This window comes from Pseudophryne corroboree, chromosome 12, assembly GCF_028390025.1.
Source record: "Pseudophryne corroboree isolate aPseCor3 chromosome 12, aPseCor3.hap2, whole genome shotgun sequence".
NCBI lineage: Eukaryota > Metazoa > Chordata > Amphibia > Anura > Myobatrachidae > Pseudophryne > Pseudophryne corroboree.
In genome coordinates this window covers 161,586,215-161,608,607 of record NC_086455.1, presented here as the reverse complement: position 1 = coordinate 161,608,607, position 22,393 = coordinate 161,586,215, and the positions used below count along the sequence as shown (strand labels likewise).

The following is a 22,393-nucleotide window of genomic DNA, read 5'->3' as shown; positions in this document are numbered from 1 at the left end:
CTTGAAGAAATTAACTGATTAAATAAGTGTGTATGGCAAAAAAGGTTTACACTCAAGACCTCCACAATGTCCAAACTCATACAGACTCCGACACGTCTTTATTCCCTGTAAAACCACCCTCTGCTTCCTTTCAAGTATCAAAAGTCATAAAATAATTTTAGGGAAAATTCTCAGTAATTCAATAAATAAGGAGATTTATGGTACAAGAACCCGGCGTCCAAAGGAAGAATACTGGGAGGCGGAAGTATCAAAGGCATAGAACCTGATGAACGTGTTCACTGAGGACCACGTAGCCGCCTTGCACAATTGTTCAGCGGACGCGCATCTGCGGGCTGCCCAAGAAGGTCCAACAGACCGAGTAGAATGGGCTTTGATAGCAGCAGATACACAGTAAAACACATAAAACAGTAGTACTGTGTAGCACTATATATGAGACCCTGACGCACCTAGCCCCCCAGGGTACAGAATACAGTGATAGCAATAAGTGTGATACACAAGAATGAAATCCACACAGCAGCTACAGGCACACTCAGTCACAGGTACGATGCAGAAAGTATTTCAGACAAACAATAAAACTGCACTGGACTAGTAAAACTAGATAGATAGATAGATAGATAGATAGATAGATAGATAGATAGATAGATAGATAGATAGATAGAAAGAACAATGCACAGTAGATACTGGATGTATATCTCAGAATACTTGTACTATATATTCAGGTAGAAGTACACTTGTTCTTATCTTAACTAACACTGTCTAAAATGACATGTAGCCCTTCCCCCAGCTCCGGGAGCCATCTATTGCTGGTGTTCCCACCCTGGAGCTGCTTCTCGCTCGCCCTCACTCCCTGACAGAGATTTGGGCACCATCTTTACACAAGTCGCTGTGGCTGATCTCCAGGACTGCAGGGTAATGTCTCCTCTGTAAATCCGCCTGTCTCATCAGTGCTGTGCATTTACAGACACTTAAGTATTCTACATGTCTCCTAAGACCGCGACCGGAACGCGATTTCAGCGGGTCCCACCTGGGGAACCCTCTTACCTCCTCCCAAAAAAGCAGCCCTGCGATCCTGGAGCGTGTGCCTGGAAACCTGAGCGTCTTCACCGCAAGTACCCGGGGACCTCGGCCAGCGGGAGTATGCGGCGCTGCTGGGGAGGTGTTGGAGCCGCAGCACAGTATGTCACTAGGACATAAAAGTGCTGCAGCCCTTCAAGAATCTTCATAACAAAAGCTCTTTTCAGGGCTGCCTAGCGCAGCCCCCCCGCCCGGTTAAGTGACCTGCTCTGCAGGCACTAACTTACAAACTGAGCTCCAGTGTCCGGAGGCGGGGTTATAGAGGAGGCCATGCAATGCATCCTGGGAACAGTCAAACCTTTAGCCTGTTGGTGCCGCTGGATCAAGATCCAACTCTACACCCGATGTATTCCCTGTGGAACACAGTGTACCCCGCTGCAGAAACATTATATTACATGCAATGTCCCCAGCATGCGGCATCGAGAAAGAGAAGTGTGTGTCAAATACGGAGATGCCTGCGCCCAATCAGCCATGCTACAGAGATACCCTCTAGCCTGCCACCCTCCCCTCTGGCTACCCCCTTCATTGGAACTTCACTCGACCAGGAAAATATCCATCTTTATAATGTAAATAGGGTTTATTACGAACAACACATAACTGAGATTCTAGCACTTTTAGGAAAATATATAGAAAATATATAAGGCAAAAGAGTGGTCAGAGAGACACAAGCAAAAGATTAGGGCAATAAGAAAAATACAAAGTCACGCTGAGGTCAATCCACAAAACAGACGTATCTGAGATCAGGGCAGAATCGCTGTATCACCACAAGGCAGTGAACTCAGGCACTTCCTGCCTTTTAACCTGAAGGAACCCAATGACCCACCACTAATTGCCCCAGTTGCACTAATACGTGCACCTGACAATTGAATACTACAGAGTAATTGCCTAGCTTCCTGGTAACTAGGCGACAGACAGCCTAGCTTCCTGGTAACTAGGTGACAGACAGCTTAGCTTTTGGTAACTAGGCGACAGACTGCCTAGCTTCCTGGTAACTAGGCGACAGACAACCTAGCTTCCTGGTAACTAGGCGATAGACAACCTAGCTTCCTGGTAACTAGGCGACAGACAGCCTAGCTTCCTGGTAACTAGGCGACAGACAGCCTAGCTTCCTGGTAACTAGGCGACAGACAGCCTAGCTTCCTGGTAACCAGGCGACAGACAGCCTAGCTTCCTGGTAACCAGGCGACAGACAGCCTAGCTTCCTGGTAACTAGGCGACAGACAGCCTAGCTTCCTGGTAACTAGGCGACAGACTGCCTAGCTTCCTGGTAACTAGGCGACAGACAACCTAGCTTCCTGGTAACTAGGCGACAGACAGCCTAGCTTCCTGGTAACTAGGCGACATACTGCCTAGCTTCCTGGTAACTAGGCGACAGACTGCCTAGCTTCCTGGTAACTAGGCGACAGACAGCCTAGCTTCCTGGTAACTAGGCGACAGACAGCCTAGCTCTGTCAATATATTTCCCAAAACTTTGCTATAAGATCTTTTTCTTCAAGAAAATACACTAGAAGCCATATTCATTTTATTTGCAGATTGTTGTGTATTATTCATTGCATAACTCAGCCATAGTAAGTCATTTACAGTTTGGACATAGTTGATTAGTTTCCTGGGCTGCTAATAATTGACATAAGTAAATAATTCCATTGCAGCAGCTAATGTGTTCAGTATATAGCGTTGCCTTGTCACTGTTACTGGAAAGGAAGACATTCAGATGTTTTAGCACTTTTTCACTAAAATTGTCCATGGTTTAAAGTACGAGGGCCTAATTCAAGGTTGATTGCAAAACAATATTTTCCTCTAATGGGCAAAACCATGTGCAGTGCAGGTGGGGCAGATGTAACATGTGCAGAGAGAGTTAGATTTGGGTGGGGTGTATTCAAACTGAAATCTAAATTGCAGTGTAAAAATAAAGCAGTCAGTATTTACCCTGCACAGAAACAATATAACCAACCTCTCTCTGCACATGTTACATCTGCCCCACAGCATGGTTTTGCCCATTAGAGTAAAATGTTGTTTTACAATCAACCGTGAATTAGGCCCTACGTCTGCTACAAGTCACTTGCATATAGCTGCAAGAAGGTTGGATCTTTCTTGCACATCTTTTGGTATGCGGACCACACACAAGCCAGCTGCCCACTGGACCAGTGGCCAAACTGAGCGTAGATCCGTACGTGTACATGGTCATGGGCTGAATATTTTGGATTTTCTGGTGCCTGTTGGCAGGGGCAGCTCTCAATTCTGTGGGGGGCCCTTCTTATGCTAAGATACACTGGGGGCTTACGGGTTGGAGGGACATGTATTGACGGTTTCACCCAAATTTAGCAATAGGTTATTGGAACGTGGTAAGTACAGCAGGAGGGCACTGCTTTACTGGGGCATCACATGAGCCCATATATTTTATTTGTACCAGTGTGGGCAGGTCTGCAGGTGCTGTTCCCGTTCCCTATACCTGAATCCTGCTCCCTGTACTCACATGCTGGCTGTGCCTCAAGTACATCAGTATGGGGGAATGGTGTATGCGCGGTGGCGCCTCTTTAGCACTTGGACAGTGGTGTTTCTTCGGAGAATGTGCAGTGAGGCACTGAACACAACTCTGCGGCACAAGCTTTAACTCTGCGTCACAGCCCTGGTTGTGGAGACTCCATAATATGTCCCTGCCTGCCAGTGTTAGTTGGCAGATAAGAGCAAATGGTGGTCATACCAAACTTGCCTGACATGAATCCGATCTCATTTATTTGGAATACTATTGGTTGGTGAGGCCGTTTGATGCATCACATCCTGTAGTCACTCCAGCTGCACAGCATGGGGCATCAGCTGCCATCTTTACTGAGGTAACAGTTATTCAATTGAATTATTCAATTTCTTTAGAAATGGTGACATTCATGGCACTTGGGGCAGACCAGTGGCTTCTAATATATGAACGTCAGAGGTGGGCAGGATCCAGGACCCACGCTCCTACGTGATGCGTAGAGCAGGTACCAGGGCTGATGCTCCTACGTAATACTTGGATCAGGAACCAGGACCCACGCTCCTACGTGATGCTTGGAGCAGGAACCAGGACCCACGCTCCTACGTGATAGTTGGAGCAGGAACCAGGACCCACATTCTTGCGTGATAGTTGGAGCAGGAACCAGGAACCACGCTCCTTCATGATACTTGGAGCAGGAACAAGGACCAACGCTTCTACGTGATACCTGGAGCAAAAACTAGGACCAACGCTTCTGATACCTGGAGCAGGAACCAGGACCCAGGCTCCAACGTGATATCTGGAGCAGGAACCAGGACCCATGCTCTTACGTGACACCTAGGGCAGGAACTAGGACCCATGCTCTTATGTGATACTTGGAGCAGGAACCAGGGCCCACTCTCCTACGTGAAACTTGGAGCAGGAACCAGGACCCACATTCTTACGTGATACTTGGAGCAGGAACCAGGACCAATGCTTCTACGTGATACCGCAAGCAGGAACCATGGGGGTCATTCCGAGTTATTCGCTCGCAAGCGGATTTTAGCAGATTTGCTCATGCTAAGCCGCCGCCTACTGGGAGTGAATCTTAGCATCTTAAAATTGCGAACGAAGTATTCGCAATATTGCGATTACACACCTCGTAGCAGTTTCTGAGTAGCTCCAGACTTACTCGGCATCTGCGATCATTTCAGTGCTTGTCGTTCCTGGTTTGACGTCACAAACACACCCAGCGTTCGCCCAGACACTCCCCCGTTTCTCCGGCCACTCCTGCGTTTTTTCCGGAAACGGTAGCGTTTTTTCCCACACGCCCATAAAACGGCCTGTTTCCGCCCAGTAACACCCATTTCCTGTCAATCACATTACGATCGCCAGAACAATGAAAATGCCGTGAGTAAAATTCCTAACTGCATAGCAAATTTACTTGGCGCAGTCGCAGTGCGGACATTGCGCATGCGCATTAAGCGGAAAATCGCTGCGATGCGAAGATTTTTACCGAGCGAACAACTCGAAATGACCCCCCATGACCCAAGCACAATGTGATACCTGGAGCAGGAACCAGGACCCATGCTCTTACGTGATACATGGGGCAGGAACCAGGACCCATACTCCTATGTGATACTTGGAGGAACTTGTACTCCATTGGTGAACTGCTTAAGCAACATTTGACTAACTGGAGGCCTATCCAAAGGGTTCAGAACTTTCTGCAGTCAGCTGGGCACTGAAATCTGTATTGGCCATACATAGGTGTCTATATAAGGTGAGGCTATTACAGTAAATCTGCAATTTCCAAACTGAGCAGTCCAAATTATGGAACCCTTATATGTGAACCATGTGGGGGCTGATTATGTGTCGCAAGCTACTGCGACCGCTTTAGTGCCTTTAGCCGTAATCATGTCTGTGACTTCCTGCAAATGCCAGCATCAGCTCCTCCCCCCCCAGTGTACAGCCGTGCGCCTGACTGTGCAAGTACCGAAACCCCCACTTTGTGCATCTTTAGACGCAACCATCAGCAGCCACCTCCCTAGACCCTCCAGATCCACAGCCCAGCAACATGCAGACTCCCTGCACGATGTGCAACTGACCCAGGCCCCAACCGGGCCACTCCAAAAAGCGTGAATAAAGAGTACCTCCCCTGGCGGCCCTGCGATACTCCCATAATACGTCCATAAGACAGTGGATCTTCGTGCACCTGAATAGCCACCTCCCAGTACATTTCTGAGACCGCGCGCCTCTGTGCGTTCACACAGTGATATACATGCACTGCGCAACGGGAGGTCATTCAGACCTGATCGCTGGGCCGCGTTTTTAGCTGTCCTGCGTTCAGATAGTCGCCGCCTACATGGGGAGTGTGTTAGCAGAGCTGCTAAAAATCAGTTTGTGCAGTCTCTGCGCAGCCCAGGACTTACTCCTACAGTGCGATTGATTCCCGCTGATCGGGCCGGAGCCGACGTCAGACACCCTCCCTGAAAACGCTTGAGCCAGCCTGCGTTTTCCCTGACACTCCCTGTAGACGGTCAGTTGTCACCCACGAACGGCTTCCTGCTGTCAATCACCTTGCGAACGCCCGTGCGATTGGCTTTTTCGCACCATCCCGTTGCTGCCCAGCGATGCCTGTTGCTGTTGTCTGACGCGCCTGTGCGTTGCGGTGCACAGCAGTGATCAGATCTGAATGACCCCCTGGGTCGTTAACATAGGTAAGAAGGTAGAATACGAAATAAGAAAAAATAAGAATTTACTCACCGGTAATTCTATTTCTCGTAGTCCGTAGTGGATGCTGGGAACTCCGTAAGGACCATGGGGAATAGCGGGCTCCGAAGGAGGCTGGGCACTCTAGAAAGATCTTAGACTACCTGGTGTGCACTGGCTCCTCCCACTATGACCCTCCTCCAAGCCTCAGTTAGGTACTGTGCCCGGACGAGCGTACACAATAAGGAAGGATTTTGAATCCCGGGTAAGACTCATACCAGCCACACCAATCACACCGTATAACTCGTGATATGAAACACAGTTAACAGTATGAAACAATAGAGCCTCTCAACAGATGGCTCAACAATAACCCGATTTAGTTAACAATAACTATGTACAAGTATTGCAGATAAACCGCACTTGGGATGGGCGCCCAGCATCCACTACGGACTACGAGAAATAGAATTACCGGTGAGTAAATTCTTATTTTCTCTAACGTCCTAGTGGATGCTGGGAACTCCGTAAGGACCATGGGGATTATACCAAAGCTCCCAAACGGGCGGGAGAGTGCGGATGACTCTGCAGCACTGAATGAGAGAACTCCAGGTCCTCCTCAGCCAGGGTATCAAATTTGTAGAATTTTGCAAACGTGTTTGCCCCTGACCAAGTGTCACAACTGAGGGCCTGAGCTGACGGGAGGCAGCCTCAGTTGTAGGGGCTGAGATGTACCGGAACCTGGGAGGTTGTATCAGACCCCTGGACATGTAAGTAACATGAAGAGAAACCGCCCGAAGGCGTGACCACGACAACTTGAGTAAAAGTCAATGATATTTATTTATGACAAACTCCATGCATCACAGTAGCAGAAAAAAGTAACATAAAAATCAGCAGAGAAATAATAATACAGTTCCTGGGTACTACAGGGTGGCAGGGGCCACAGAGCTCTGGTGGTATGAGACAGTTCTTATTATCTGCAAGTTGGAAAGTCCTTACCAGGCTCAACTGTAGCAATGAGGAAAGCCCAGGGTCGTACCAGCTGGTGTTCCAGGGAAAGCTGGACTGCTGTAGATAAAATGCTGCTGTGGGTACTGGTTAGAACCAGACAGGTGTTGGCACGGAGTGGATACTGGCTGGGACCAGTTAAATAATAAATAAAGCTTGAGAGCGATGAAATATAGATGAAATGTAGAATTTGAGAGCGGAGAAATAATAATACCGGTGGAGAGTGGTAAACTGCAGAAAGGACACCGGCCCTTTAAGAGAAGCTGTACACTGCTGGAAGCTGAGCTGGAAGCAGGTGATGTTGTAGCTGGAAACAGGTGAGTCCAGAATGGATCGGAGAGTCAGGCTACACCGCAGATGGAATGCTGGTGCGGGTCTCTATAGCAGAAGTCTGGAGACAGGAGCTGGAACCTGGAAGACATTCACAGAAGAGAGACAAACTGGAACTAGGTTTGACAACCAAAGCACTGACGCCCTCCTTGCTCAGGCACAACCTATTTATACCTGCAGCAAGGAAGGCATTGGCTAGGCAATTATGCAAATTAATAATACTGACAACGGATTGGTAGGAATGATCAGCTGACAGAATCCAAGATGGCTGCGCCCATGCAGACACTTGGAGGGAAGTTTGGATTGTAATCCATGTGGTCTGGAAAACAGTAATGGCGGCGCCGGCCACCGGAGACAGGAGACGCCAGGCTGACAGATACACATCCGACCACGCGGACACAGCGGAGGCCGCGGCTGACGTAATCGCCACTCTGAATGCAGAAGCTCAGGGACGGCGGCGGAGGCCGCGGGAGACGCCATGCCAGATGTATAAGGCGTTACTGTGACTGCGTCCAGAGAGACAGGAGAGGATGCGGGAATGTGCACATCAGGATAACAGATGGGATCCGGTCCTGGAGCGCTGAGCCAGCCTTAGGAGGCATCTGATAGGTAAGAAATGGCGTCCAGATACCCGGATTGTGACACCAAGTAGCTGCTCGGCAAAGTTGTAAAGCCGAGACCCCTCGGGCAGCCGCCCAAGATGAGCCCACCTTCCTTGTGGAATGGGCATTGACAGATTTTGGCTGTGGCAGGCCTGCCACAGTATGTGCAAGCTGAATTTTACTACAAATCCAACGAGCAATAGTCTCCTTAGAAGCAGGAGCACCCAGCTTATTAGGTGCATATAGGATAAACAGCGAGTCAGATTTTCTGACTCTAGCCGTTCTGGAAACATATATTTTCAGTGCCCTGACAACGTCTAGCAACTTGGAGTCCTCCAAGTCCCTAGTAGCCTAGGCACCACAATAGGCTGGTTCAGGTGAAACGCTGACACCACCTTTGGGAGAAACTGGGGACGAGTCCTCAATTCTGCCCTATCCATATGGAAAATCAAATAAGGGCTTTTACAAGACAAAGCCGCCAACTTTGATACTCGCCTGGCAGAAGCCAAGGCCAATAACATAACCACCTTCCACGTGAGATATTTCAGATCCACGGTTTTTAGTGGTTCAAACCAATGTGATTTTAAGAAACTCAACACCACGTTGAGATCCCAAGGTGCCACAGGAGGCACAAACGGGGGCTGACTCTGCAGCACTCCTTTTATAAATGTCTGAACTTCAGGTACTGAAGCTAGTTCTTTTTGAAAGAAAATCGACAGAGCCGAGATCTGTACCTTAATGGAACCCAATTTAAGGCCCATAGTCACTCCTGCTTGCAGGAAATGCAGAAATCGACCTAGTTGAAATTCCTCTGTTGGGGCCCTTTCGGCCTCACACCATGCAACATATTTTCGCCATATGCGGTGATAATGAGTTGCTGTAACCTCTTTCCTGGCTTTAGTAAGCGTAGGAATGACTTCCTCCGGAATGCCCTTTTCCTTCAGGATCCGGCGCTCAACCGCCATGCCGACAAACGCAGCCGCGGTAAGTCTTGGAACAGACAGGGCCCCTGCTGCCGCAGGTCCTGTCTGAGTGGCAGAGGCCATGGGTCCTCTGATATAAATTCTTGAAGTTCTGGGTACCAAGCTCTTCTTGGCCATCCACGAGTATCGTTCTTACTCCTCGCCTTCTTATTATTCTCAGTACCTTTGGTATGAGAGGCAGAGGGGAGAACACATAAACCGACTGGTACACCCACGGTGTTACCAGAGCGTCCATAGCTATCGCCTGAGGGTCCCTTGACCCGGTGCAATATCTTTTATAGCTTTTTGTTGAGGCGGGACGCCATCATGTCCACCTGTGGCCTTTCCCAATGGTGTACAATCCTATTGGAAGACTTTTGGAGGAAGTCCCCATTCTCCCGGGTGGAGGTCGTGTCTGTTGAGAAGATCTGCTTCCCAGTTGTCCACTCCGGGAATGAACACTGCTGACAGTGCTAACACATGATTTTCCGCCTATCGGAGAATCCTTGTGGCTTCTGCCATCGCCATCCTGCTTCTTGTGCCGCCCTGTTGGTTTACATGGGCGACTGCCGTGATGTTGTCTGATTGGATCAGTACCGGCTGTTTTTGAAGCAGAGGCCTTGCCGGCCTCAGGGCATTGTAAATGGCCCTCAGGTCCAGAATATTTATGTGTAGGGAAATAACCTGACTTGACCAAAGTCCCTGGAAATTTCTTCCCTGTGTGACTGCCTCCCAGCCTCAAAGGCTGGAATCCATGGTCACTAGGACCTAGTCCTGTATGCCGAAACTGCGGCCCTCTTGAAGATGGGCACTCTGCAGCCACCACAGTAGAGATACCCTGGTCCTTGGAGACAGGGTTATCAGCCTATGCATCGGAAGATGCGATCCGGACCACTTGTCCAACAGGTCCCTCTGAAAAGTTCTTGTATGGAACCTGCCTAATGGGATTGCTTCGTAGGAAGCTACCATTTTTCCCAGGACTCGCGTGCAATGATGCACTGCTACCTATTTTGGCTTCAGGAGGTCTCTGACTAGAGATGACAACTCCTTGGCTTTCTCCTCCGGGAGAAACACTATTTCTGGTTTATGTCCAGAACCATCCCCAGGAACAGTAGACGTGTCATAGGAACCAGCTGTGACTTTGGACTGTTTAGAATCCAACCGTGCTGTTGTAGCACTTTCCAAAATAGTGCTACCCCGACTACCAACTGCTCCTTGGACCTCGCCCTTATAACGAGATTGTCCAAGTACGGGATAATTACAACTCCCTTTTTTTGAAGGAGTATCAACATCTCGGCCATTACCTTGATAAAACACCCTCGGTGCCATGTACAGTCCAAACGGCAGTGTCTGGACTTGGTAATGGTAATCCTGTACCACAAATCTGAGGTACTCCTGGCGAGGATGGTAAATGGGGACCTGCAGGTAAGCATCCTTGATGTCCCAGGATACCATGTAATCCCCCTCGTCCAGGCTTGGAATAACCGCCCTGAGCGATTCCATCTTGAACTTGAATTTTTGTGTTCAAGGATTTTAAATATAAAATGGGTCACACCGAACCATGCGGTTTCGGTACCCCAACCCGTGTGGAATAGTAACCCCGTCCTTGTTGAAGTAGGGGCACCTTGAGTATTACCTGCTGGGAATACCGCTTATTAATTGCCTCTAGCACAGCCTCCCTGCCTGAGGGAGTTGTCAGCAAGGCATATTTTAGGAAACGGCTGGGGGGAGACATCTCGAATTCCAGCTTGTACCCCTGAAATACTACTTGAAAGAAACAGGGATCCACCTGTGAGCGAGCCCACTAATTGCTGAAATTTTTTAGACGGCCCCCCACCGTACCTGGCTACACCTGTGGAGCACCCGCGTCATGGTGTGGCCTCACAGGAGGCGGGGGAAGAATCTTGATTCTGGGAACAGGCTGACTGGTGCAGCTTTTTTCCCCTTGTCTCTGTACAGAAAGGAAGCGCCATTTGACCCGCTTGCTTTTCTGAAGCCGAAAGGACTGTACCTTTGTCTGTGAGGAAACCTGAGGTAAAATTATTTCTTCCCAGCAGTTGCTGTGGATACGAGGTCCCAGAGACCATCCCCAAATAATTCCTCACCCTTATAAGGCTCTCTATGCGCTTTTTAAGTCAGCATCACCTGTCCAGTGACAGGTCTCTAATACCCTCCTGACAGAATGGACATTACATTTATTTTGGATGCCAGCCGGCAAAATATCCCTCTGTGCATCCCCCATATATAAGACGACGTCTTTAATATGTTTTTATGTTTGCCAACTAGTATCCCTGTTTGACAGGGTCACCGACCACGCTGCAGCAGCACTATCTGCAGGTCTCAGTCTAGTACCTGAGTGTGTAAATACAGACTTCAGGATAGCCTCCTGTTTTTTATCAACAGGTACCTATTAAAGTGGCCGTATCCTAAGACGGCAGTGCCACCTTTTTTGACAAACGTGTGAGCGCCTTATCCACCCTAGGGGATATCTCCCAGCGTAACTTATCCACCTGGCGGGAAAGGGTACGCCATCAGTAACTTTTTATAAATTACCAGTTTCTTATCGGGGGAACCCACGCTTTCACACACTTCATTTATTCATCTGATGGGGGAACAAAACACTGTCTGTTTTTTCTCCCCAAACCTAAAACCCATTTTTAGAGGTGCTTGGGTTAAAGTCAGAAATGTATAACACATTTTTTATTGCCGGGATCACGTCACGGATGTTCCTAGTGGATTGTGTATATGTCTCCACCTTGTCGACACTGGAGTCAGACTCCGTGTCGACATCTGTGTCTGCCATCTGAGAGAGCGGGCGTTTTTGAGCCCCTGATGGCCTTTGAGACGCCTGGGCAGGCGCGGGCTGCGAAGCCGGCTGTCCCACAGCTGTTACGTCATCCACCCTTTTATGTAAGGAGTTGACACTGTCGGTTAATACCTTTCACCTATCCATCCACTCTGGTGTCGGCCCCACAGGGGGCGACATCACATATATCGGCCTCTGTTCTGTCACCATATAAGCCTCCTCATTCAACATGTCGACACAGCCGTACCGACACACCGCAGACACACAGGGAATGCTCTAAACGAGGACAGGACCCACAAAAGCCCTTTGGGGGGACAGAGTAAGAGTATGCCAGCACACACCAGAGCGCTATATATATACAGGGACTAACTGAGTTATGTCCCTAATAGCTGCTTTTTATATAATATACTGTATACAGTGCCAATTTTAATGCCCCCCCTCTCTTTTCCCTCTTACTGTACTGTAGTAATTGCAGGGAAGAGCCAGGGAGCTTCCTTCCAGCCGAGCTGTGAGGGAAAAATGGCGCCAGTGTGCTGAGGAGATAGGCTCCGCCCCTTTTTCGCGGCCTATTCTCCCGTTTTTTATGGAATTCTGGCAGGGGTATTTACCTCATATATAGCCCCTGGGGCCATATATTGAGGTATTTTAGCCAGCCAAGGTGTTTTTATTGCTGCCTCAGGGCGCCCCCCCCAGCGCCCTGCACCCTCAGTGACCGGAGTGTGAAGTGTGTGAGAGGAGCAATGGCGCACAGCTGCAGTGCTGTGCGCTACCTTGGTGAAGACAGAGTCTTCATGCCGCCGATTTTCCGGACCATCTTCTTGCTTCTGGCTCTGTAAGGGGGACGGCGGCGCGGCTCCGGGACCGAACATCAAGGCTGGGCCTGCGGTCGATCCCTCTGGAGCTAATGGTGTCCAGTAGCCTAAGAAGCCCAATCCGGCTGCAAGCAGGCGAGTTCGCTTCTTCTCCCCTTAGTCCCTCGCTGCAGTGAGCCTGTTGCCAGCAGGTCTCACTGAAAATAACAAATTCTAAGACTATAACTTTCTAAGAGCTCAGGAGAGCCCCTAGTGTGCATCCAACCTCGGCCAGGCACGAAATCTAACTGAGGCTTGGAGGAGGGTCATAGTGGGAGGAGCCAGTGCACACCAGGTAGTCTAAGATCTTTCTAGAGTGCCCAGCCTCCTTCGGAGCCCGCTATTCCCCATGGTCCTTACGGAGTTCCCAGCATCCACTAGGACGTTAGAGAAATAAAAAAACAAACACAATAAATAGGTTATACAGAAATAACAGAGCGAGGCTGTATATGGTGTGGCTGTATATGGTGTGGGGTACATTGTGTGGCTGTATATGGTGTGGGGGTACATGGTGTGGCTGTATATGGTGTGGGTACATGGTGTGGCTGTATATGGTGTGGGGGTACATGGTGTGGCTGTATATGGTGTGGGGTACATTGTGTGGCTGTATATGGTGTGGGGGTACATGGTGTGGCTGTATATGGTGTGGGTACATGGTGTGGCTGTATATGGTGTGGGTACATGGTGTGGCTGTATATGGTGTGGGGGTACATGGTGTGGGGTACATTGTGTGGCTGTATATGGTGTGGGGGTACATGGTGTGGCTGTATATGGTGTGGCTGTATATGGTGTGGGGTACATGGTGTGGCTGTATATGGTGTGGGGTACATGGTGTGGCTTCATATGGTGTGGGGGGTACATGGGGTGGGGGTACACGGTGTGGCTGTATATGGTGTGGCTGTATATGGTGTGGGTTAAATTGTGTGGCTGTATATGGTGTGGGGGTACATGGTGTGGCTGTATATGGTGTGGGGGTACATTGTGTGTCTGTATATGGTGTGGGGTACATTGTGTGGCTGTATATGGTGTGGGGGTACATTGTGTGTCTGTATATGGTGTGGGGTACATTGTGTGGCTGTATATGGTGTGGGGTACATTGTGTGGCTGTATATGGTGTGGGGGTACATGGTGTGGGTACATGGTGTGGCTGTATATGGTGTGGGGGTACATGGTGTGGCTGTATATGGTGTGGGGTACATTGTGTGGCTGTATATGGTGTGGGGGTACATGGTGTGGCTGTATATGGTGTGGGTACATGGTGTGGCTGTATATGGTGTGGGGGTACATGGTGTGGCTGTATATGGTGTGGGGTACATGGTGTGGCTGTATATGGTGTGGGGTACATGGTGTGGCTGTATATGGTGTGGGGTACATGGTGTGGCTTCATATGGTGTGGGGGTACATGGTGTGGCTGTATATGGTGTGGGGGTAGACGGTGTGGCTGTATATGGTGTGGGGGTATATGGTGTGGCTGTATATGGTGTGGGTTAAATTGTGTGTCTGTATATGGTGTGGGGTACATTGTGTGTCTGTATATGGTGTGGGGTACATTGTGTGGCTGTATATGGTGTGGGGTACATTGTGTGGCTGTATATGGTGTGTGTTACATTGTGTGGCTGTATATGGTGTGGGGGTACATTGTGTGTCTGTATATGGTGTGGGGTACATTGTGTGGCTGTATATGGTGTGGGGGTATGTGGTGTGGCTGTATATGGTGTGGGGTACATTGTGTGGCTGTATATGATGTGGGGGTACATGGGTATGGGGGTATATGGTGTGGCTGTATATGGTTGTGGGTTACATTGTGTGGCTGTATATGGTGTGGGGGTATATGGTGTGGCTGTATATGGTGAGGGGTTACACTGTGTGGCGGTATACGATGAGGTGTGGGGGTACATGGTGTGGCCCTATATGGTGTGGCAGTTTACGATTGGGGGGTATATGGTGAGGAGGTATATGGTGTGGCTGTAGTTGGTGAGGAAAGTATACAGTGTGGGGGTATATGGTGAGGGAAGTATATGGTGTGGCTGTATATGGTGTAAGGGCATATGGTGAGGGGGTATATGGTGAGGGGGCAATATAGTGTGAGGGTATATGGTGTGGGGGTTTATGGTGCGGGGGGTATATGGTGTGGGGGGTATATAATGAGGGGGTATATGGTGGGGGGTATGGTATATGGTGAGGGGGTATATGGTGTGGGGGGGTATGGTATATGGTGTGGGGGGATATGGTATATGGTGAGGGGATATATGGCATGGGGAGGTATGGCATATATGGTGTGGGGGTATACGGCGTGGGGGTACAGGGTGATGTGGTATTTGGTGAGGTAGTATGTGGTGAGAGGGGTGGTGGTGTATGGTGTGGGGCTATATAGTGTGAGGGTATATGGCGTGTGGGTACATGGTGACAGGGGTATACGGCGTGGGGGTACATGGTGAGGTGGTATTTGGTGAGGGGGGTACATGGTGTGGGGGTATATAGTGAGGTGGTATATGGTGAGGGGGGGGGGTATATGGTGTGGGACTATATAGTGTGAGGGTATATGGCGTGTGGGTACATGGTGAGCTGGTATTTGGTGAGTGGGGGTACATGGTGAGGTGGTATTTGGTGAGGGGGGTATACGGCGTGGGGGTATATGGTGAGGTGGTATTTGGTGAGGGAGGTACATGGTGTGGTGTATTTGGTGAGGGGGGTATATGGTGAGGTGGTATTTGGTGAGGGGGGTATATGGTGAGGAAGTATTTGGTGAGGCGGGTACATAGTGTGGTGGTATTGGTGAGGGGGGTATATGGTACATGGTGTGGTGGTATTTGGTGAGGGGGGTACATGGTGTGGTGTATTTGGTGAGGTGGTATTTGGTGAGGTAGTATTTGGTGAGGGGGGTATATGGTGAGGAAGTATTTGGTGAGGCGGGTACATAGTGTGGTGGTATTGGTGAGGGGGGTATATGGTACATGGTGTGGTGGTATTTGGTGAGGGGGGTACATGGTGTGGTGTATTTGGTGAGGTGGTATTTGGTGAGGTAGTATTTGGGGAGGCGGGTACATAGTGTGGTGGTATTTGGTGAGGGGGGTATATGGTGAGGTGGTATTTGGTGAGGGGGGTATATGGTGGTATTTGGTGAGGGGGGTATATCATGGTGTGGTGGTGTATTTGGTGAGGGGGGTATATGGTGAGGTAGTATTTGGTGAGGCGGGTACATAGTGTGGTGGTATTTGGTGAGGGGGGTATATGGTACAGGGTGTGGTGGTGTATTTGGTGAGGGGGGTACATGGTGTGGATGAAAAGCAAAATGCAGTATCCTTCCTGAGGTACAAAAGTTCCAAAGAGCCTAAAGTACAAAAAAAAAAGTGGTAAAAAGTCCAAAAAGAAGTCACCATGGAAACGTTGTATTACGCTGCATAGGGGAGCAGCGGCTGGAGCTCTCAGCCTGGTTATTATATCATCATCTCGCGGATTTCTAGATATTTTCTAATAATCCGGAGAAAAACCCCTGTCAGGGCCGGAGAGCGGCAGAAATCGGGAGCATGTGGGGAATATCCTCCAGCTGCCTGTGTAACATCTGGGCCCGGGCTGCCTGTATAACGGGACAGCAGCGCCTCCGGCCCCCCCTCCTCCCCTCACCCCCACCTTAGCTGAGGCCCGGATGTTGGATCCAATCCCGGCGTTTTATTCACTTCCATAAAAGGGCAGCGGCTGCTGGGACTCTGTCTCCCCGTCACTCCGGACCAGCAGTGCCGCATCCAGCGCCCCTCCGGGAACTTCCCCCCAGCTCCCGGCCACTGAGAGCGGGGAGTGCCGTGTGATCCCAGCCGCCGCCTGGCGGGGGGACGGGACTCCATTATCCGCTGCAGCGCTCACCCACCCCGGCCCCTGGAGGAGGGAAGCGGAGTCTGTGCTCAGAGCCCTCACTCATCCTCCCAGCAGCCGGAGTGCAGGGACAGGGGAGAGGTAAGTGCTGGCCCTGCTCCCACATGCCTGTATCCCCCATGCTCCTCTATTGACTGCCCCCACTTCCCATACCCCTCACTCCTATTTACCCCCTCTCTCCCCATGCACCCCCCCCCTCTCCCCATGCACCCCCCCTCTCTCCCCATGCATCCCCTCCCATGCAACCCCCTCTCCCCATGCATCCCCTCCCATGCACCCCCCCCTCTCTCCCCATGCATCCCCTCCCATGCACCCCCCCCCCTCTCTCCCCATGCATCCCCTCCCTCTCTCCCCATGCATCCCCTCCCATGCACCTCTCCCCATGCACCCCCCTCTCTCCCCATGCATCCTCTCCCATGCATCTCCCCAGCCCCTAGTCCCTAACATGAGAGAAGTCATTAGTGTACCCGGCTGGAAGCAGACAGACCGGTCGGGTGAGTTGTTGGAGGAAACAGGTGAACAGCGGTTTGCAGAGAGTGTACATAGAATCCATCCTGCACATGTACAGCACTGGGTGACAGGGATCCGGGACTGTAGGGGAAGGAAGTCCTGGGTTAGGGGGGACTGCAGGGATCCGGGACTGTAGGGGAAGGAAGTCCTGGGTTAGGGGGGACTGCAGGGATCCGGGACTGTAGGGGAAGGAAGTCCTGGGTTAGGGGGGACTGCAGGGATCCGGGACTGTAGGGGAAGAAGTCCTGGGCTAGGTGGGGCCGCAGGGATCCGGGACTGTAGGGGAAGAAGTCCTGGGCTAGGAGGGGCTGCAGGGATCCGGGACTGTAGGGGAAGAAGTCCTGGGCTAGGAGGGGCTGCAGGGATCCGGGACTGTAGGGGAAGAAGTCCTGGGCTAGGAGGGGCCGCAGGGATCCGGGACTGTAGGGGAAGAAGTCCTGGGCTAGGAGGGGCCGCAGGGATCCGGGACTGTAGGGGAAGAAGTCCTGGGCTAGGAGGGGCTGCAGGGATTCGGGACTGTAGGGGAAGAAGTCCTGGGTTAGGGGGGACTGCAGGGATCTGGGACTGTAGGGGAAGAAGTCCTGGGCTAGGAGGGGCTGCAGGGATCCGGGACTGTAGGGGAAGAAGTCCTGGGCTAGGAGGGGCTGCAGGGATCTGGGACTGTAGGGGAAGAAGTCCTGGGCTAGGAGGGGCTGCAGGGATCCGGGACTGTAGGGGAAGAAGTCCTGGGCTAGGAGGGGCCGCAGGGATCCGGGACTGTAGGGGAAGAAGTCCTGGGCTAGGAGGGGCTGCAGGGATCCGGGACTGTAGGGGAAGAAGTCCTGGGCTAGGAGGGGCCGCAGGGATCCGGGACTGTAGGGGAAGAAGTCCTGGGCTAGGAGGGGCTGCAGGGATTCGGGACTGTAGGGGAAGAAGTCCTGGATTAGGGGGGACTGCAGGGATCTGGGACTGTAGGGGAAGAAGTCCTGGGCTAGGAGGGACTGTAGGGGAAGAAGTCCTGGGCTAGGAGGGGCTGCAGGGATCCGGGACTGTAGGGGAAGAAGTCCTGGGCTAGGAGGGGCTGCAGGGATCCGGGACTGTAGGGGAAGAAGTCCTGGGCTAGGAGGGGCTGCAGGGATCCGGGACTGTAGGGGAAGAAGTCCTGGGCTAGGGGGGGGGGAGGGGCTGCAGGGATCCGGGACTGTAGGGGAAGAAGTCCTGGGCTAGGAGGGGCTGCAGGGATCCGGGACTGTAGGGGAAGAAGTCCTGGGCTAGGAGGGGCTACAGGGATCCGGGACTGTAGGGGAAGAAGTCCTGGGCTAGGAGGGGCTGCAGGGATCCGGGACTGTAGGGGAAGAAGTCCTGGGCTAGGAGGGACTGCAGGGATCCGGGACTGTAGGGGAAGAAGTCCTGGGCTAGGAGGGGCTGCAGGGATACGGGACTGTAGGGGAAGAAGTCCTGGGCTAGGAGGGGCTGCAGGGATACGGGACTGTAGGGGAAGAAGTCCTGGGCTAGGAGGGACTGCAGGGATCCGGGACTGTAGGGGAAGAAGTCCTGGGCTAGGAGGGGCTGCAGGGATCTGGGACTGTAGGGGAAGAAGTCCTGGGCTAGGAGGGGCTGCAGGGATCCGGGACTGTAGGGGAAGAAGTCCTGGGCTAGGAGGGGCTGCAGGGATCCGGGACTGTAGGGGAAGAAGTCCTGGGCTAGGAGGGGCTGCAGGGATCTGGGACTGTAGGGGAAGAAGTCCTGGGCTAGGAGGGGCTGCACACACTGCACAGGAAACCACTGATTCTCCCACAGTCTTAACCCCTGGGCTGCCTGTGGCTCAGCAGCTGTTGTGGCACTAGAAGTCTCAGGGCTTGCTGGAACTTGTAGTACCACAACAGGCTGTCTATAAAGCTGCTGCAGAACAAGTATGTGTTTCTCTTGGGCTGTGTGTCAGTGTTTGTCCCCCGGCTGACTTTCCTGCTGGAGAGGGGACAGATTTCTCATTTGTGGTTTTATGTTTATTATTTCCTATTTGTCTGGGTGACTTGGTGAAGTGGGTGTGATGTTACCGCCTGGGCTGTGTGGCATCTGCAGTCCAGGGTGGGTGGGGTGGGGTGGGAGTAGCACCAGTCGCAAGTGTGGGAACAAAAATACACCAGTGGGATTTGTCTGCGTCTTCTGTGGCGGTGTTATTTCTCCTGTGCATGTCCAGCCAACGCTGTAGGTGCAAGTTGCTAGCTGTCATTTTATAGTAGACCCCATGCTGGCATGTTTGGGGCAAATGTAGCATTCTCCCACCCCCACCCCTCCCTTCTTGTTTACAGCAGAAATATTTGCATTGTGTGTGTTTGTCTCTAGCAACCTAAACCTGCTCCAGCTGCGTAGTCTGCTTCATTCATGCTTCCAGGAGACTGCTCTTGGCTAATGGGTCTCTCATTTCCTCTGCTCGCAGGAAGGGAGAAATGGCTCTCGATGGTATACGGATGCCAGATGGCTGCTACGCCGACGGGACATGGGAGCTAAATATCCTTGTGACGGATCTTAACCGTGATGTTACCCTCCGAGTTACCGGGGATGTGCATATTGGAGGGGTGATGCTGAAATTGGTGGAAAAACTGGGTAAGTTGCACGCAGGGAAGGTGTGGCTGTGTTTCGGGACTCTCTTTGGCTGATCACCCTCCCCCCTGAGCCAAGGTCTGGAATAATGAGTTCATTTTACTGGTTTCACCCTTGTACAAAAAACACAACTTATTCTCAATAACTTTTTTGTTCTATGTTCCACTTAGTCCTTCACTTATTACTTTGTAACTTTCTTAGGACTGTCATCCCTCAGACATCCAAGGTTCCTAACAATCCGTTTTTATTAGCGCGCTAGATTGTAGTCTTATTGTATATAGATATTTTAGGGTTTGTTTATGTAATTCGTCTGCGTTGTCAGTCCCTCCGTTTTGCGTCCTGAGACCTTGAGTCGTTTATTAATACAAACTCGTTACCAGTTAATAATTTCTGCTTTAACCACATTTTATCTCTCGAGGTTTTATTTTTATTTTATTTTTGTTAGAAAATGTGCCATCTGGCCAGAAAGTCCTGTAGCGGCGTATAATTGGCTAAGCAGAAGCTTTGTACCCGGTAAAAGTAAACATGGCAGATTACGGGGCTGAGGGCCGTGTGTACACACTGGCCAACGCATTAATGTGCACCGCTATGTAAACTCGGTACTTATCTGACTTCAGTGACTCTTGTTTTTGACTGATAAGTTTGCAGATAGCCCTGTGAGTAAGAAGCGCGAGATGTGCCCGCTAACGGTTCCCTGTGTCTGTGAACGCTAATGGGGCTTAGTACAGAAAGTCGTTGACTTATTAAAGCTAAAGCCAACTGTGGTTATATATGATTTTATTAGTTTTTTTTTTTTTTTTTTTCTGTATTTGGTTTGCAATGGGGGGGGGGGAAGCTATCTAATCTCGTGATTGGACAAGTGTGGAGGATAGCCAATCATACGCTTCCTACGCCATACCTATCGGATCACACATGACCAGTTTGTCCAATATAGAGGTCTTGCTTTTGTACTATGGTGGGTGGAGGAACCCTTTTAGAACCTGAAAAGTAAATTTACTGAAACGTGCGTCTACGCGGAGCTGACGGAAGTGTGTAAGGCTCTGTATTCCGGGAAAAAACACCTGTTCATCTTATATTTGAGTGAAACTCATTGTTTTATCAGACTGACTGTAAATTTGGCCAACCCTTGCTTTAATTTCGTCCTTCTTACTTACCAAAACTGCTTAGTAAATGATGGGTAAAAATGAGAATAAAATGTAGACTTTTTTTTTTTTTTTTTTTTTTTTAACTGTTGGTACTAGCAAATCTCTGCTTTTCTTTCTAAAGAGAAAAAAAAAGGATGTAAACGTATTGGGGTATATTCAATTAGGGTCGAAAGCTGCCGCCTGTCGAAAAGACGTCAGTTTTCGACTTTTTAAGGTCGAATCGTGATTTGACTTATTCAGTCCCTGCTATTTTTATTCGACAAGTCAGGGAATTCGACTTGTCGAATAGTACGTGAATCGGCGGTATAGCTGTCGATTCACGTACTTTTGAGGGAAACTGGGCCAAATTCGACAGGATTTGGCCCCGTTTCCGACCATCTCGGTCCGACATAAAAAAAAAATGTCAGACCGAGATGAGGGACCTTAGAGGAGGAGAAGGAGGGAGAACTGCGACATACAGGGGAGAGCAGCGCTGCAGGAGGATGTGTCACAGCCGCGCCACTCATGGCAGCGTCCTCCCGGCTCCAGCAAATGAGGTCTGGTGGCTGTGAGACATCCTTCTGCAGCGCTGCTCTCCTCCGTCTGCCTGCGGCTGTTCCCTCTGGTGTCCCCCCCCCCCCCCCCCCCTCTCCTCCACTCACAGGTCTCATGTCAGTTCGACTTTGATGAAAGTCGAATTGAGATGGTATTGAATAGGGGGTTGTTGGATCCATTCCAACAAATGCATGTCGGAATGGATCCGACCCTAATTGAATATACCCTTGACTCGTAGCCATAAGACATTGCACCCCATGCTTCCGGCACTAACTTCCAGCTAGTTGGGTAGGTTGTACGCCTATTGCTTAAGCACACACAATGGCTGCCTGCAGCGGGAACATGAAACAAGAATTCCATTCGGACCTGGAAATTGAATGCAGTTTAGAATTGCAGTTAATACACCTGTAACTTGTGTCTTGATCCTGTATCTGGGCTCATTTCTTCTAATGGCCACCACCTCCTAGCCTCTAATCCTGGTTTTCCTTTGTATTCCACCCGTCATCCAAGGCTTGTGTTTCTCCTTATGCTGGAGAACAAGTGGGGGGATTACGAGCCTTGTGTTGGGAGGATGGAACCTGTTGGGTATCGGGTGAAAGGCCCGGAAGAACAGACCGTACAGCTACGCTGTAAATATTCACTGTTGACCCGTATTATCCTGTAGGCAGAAATTGGTGTCGGTATTGGTTAATTGGCCAGATGTTCACGTGTAAAAGCCCCAAAACGATTGGATTATCCAAGCGTGATCCCATGGAAACCGGTTGTATTTTAGTTGGCCATATCAGCAGATCTGAAATCCTTCCCAAGACGTATGTGATCTTTCCCTGTCGGCTGTGAGAGTGAGGCGTCTTTTATGTTGCGGCCTTCCAGCTCTAAGTCCTGATTTTCTAAGTCTGCCAGGTCTCTTTGCTTTGTCATTGCAATGCAGATCAGGGAGAGCATGCCATGCGTGTCTGCATACGTTGTGCC

General features: G+C 50.5%; 1 protein-coding gene across 1 annotated transcript in view; it reads left to right on the top strand.

Moving 5' to 3' along the window:
- Positions 1–16,649: 16,649 nt before the first annotated feature.
- The window catches only part of FERMT2 (FERM domain containing kindlin 2), a 78,106-nt gene continuing 72,362 nt past the window's right edge, over positions 16,650–22,393 (top strand). Inside the window, exons 1-2 of the mRNA XM_063946599.1 lie at positions 16,650–16,733; positions 19,582–19,748. Coding sequence (XP_063802669.1) covers positions 19,592–19,748 — 157 coding nt within the window. The 5' untranslated portion in view covers positions 16,650–16,733; positions 19,582–19,591. The remainder of the gene's footprint in view (positions 16,734–19,581; positions 19,749–22,393) is intronic.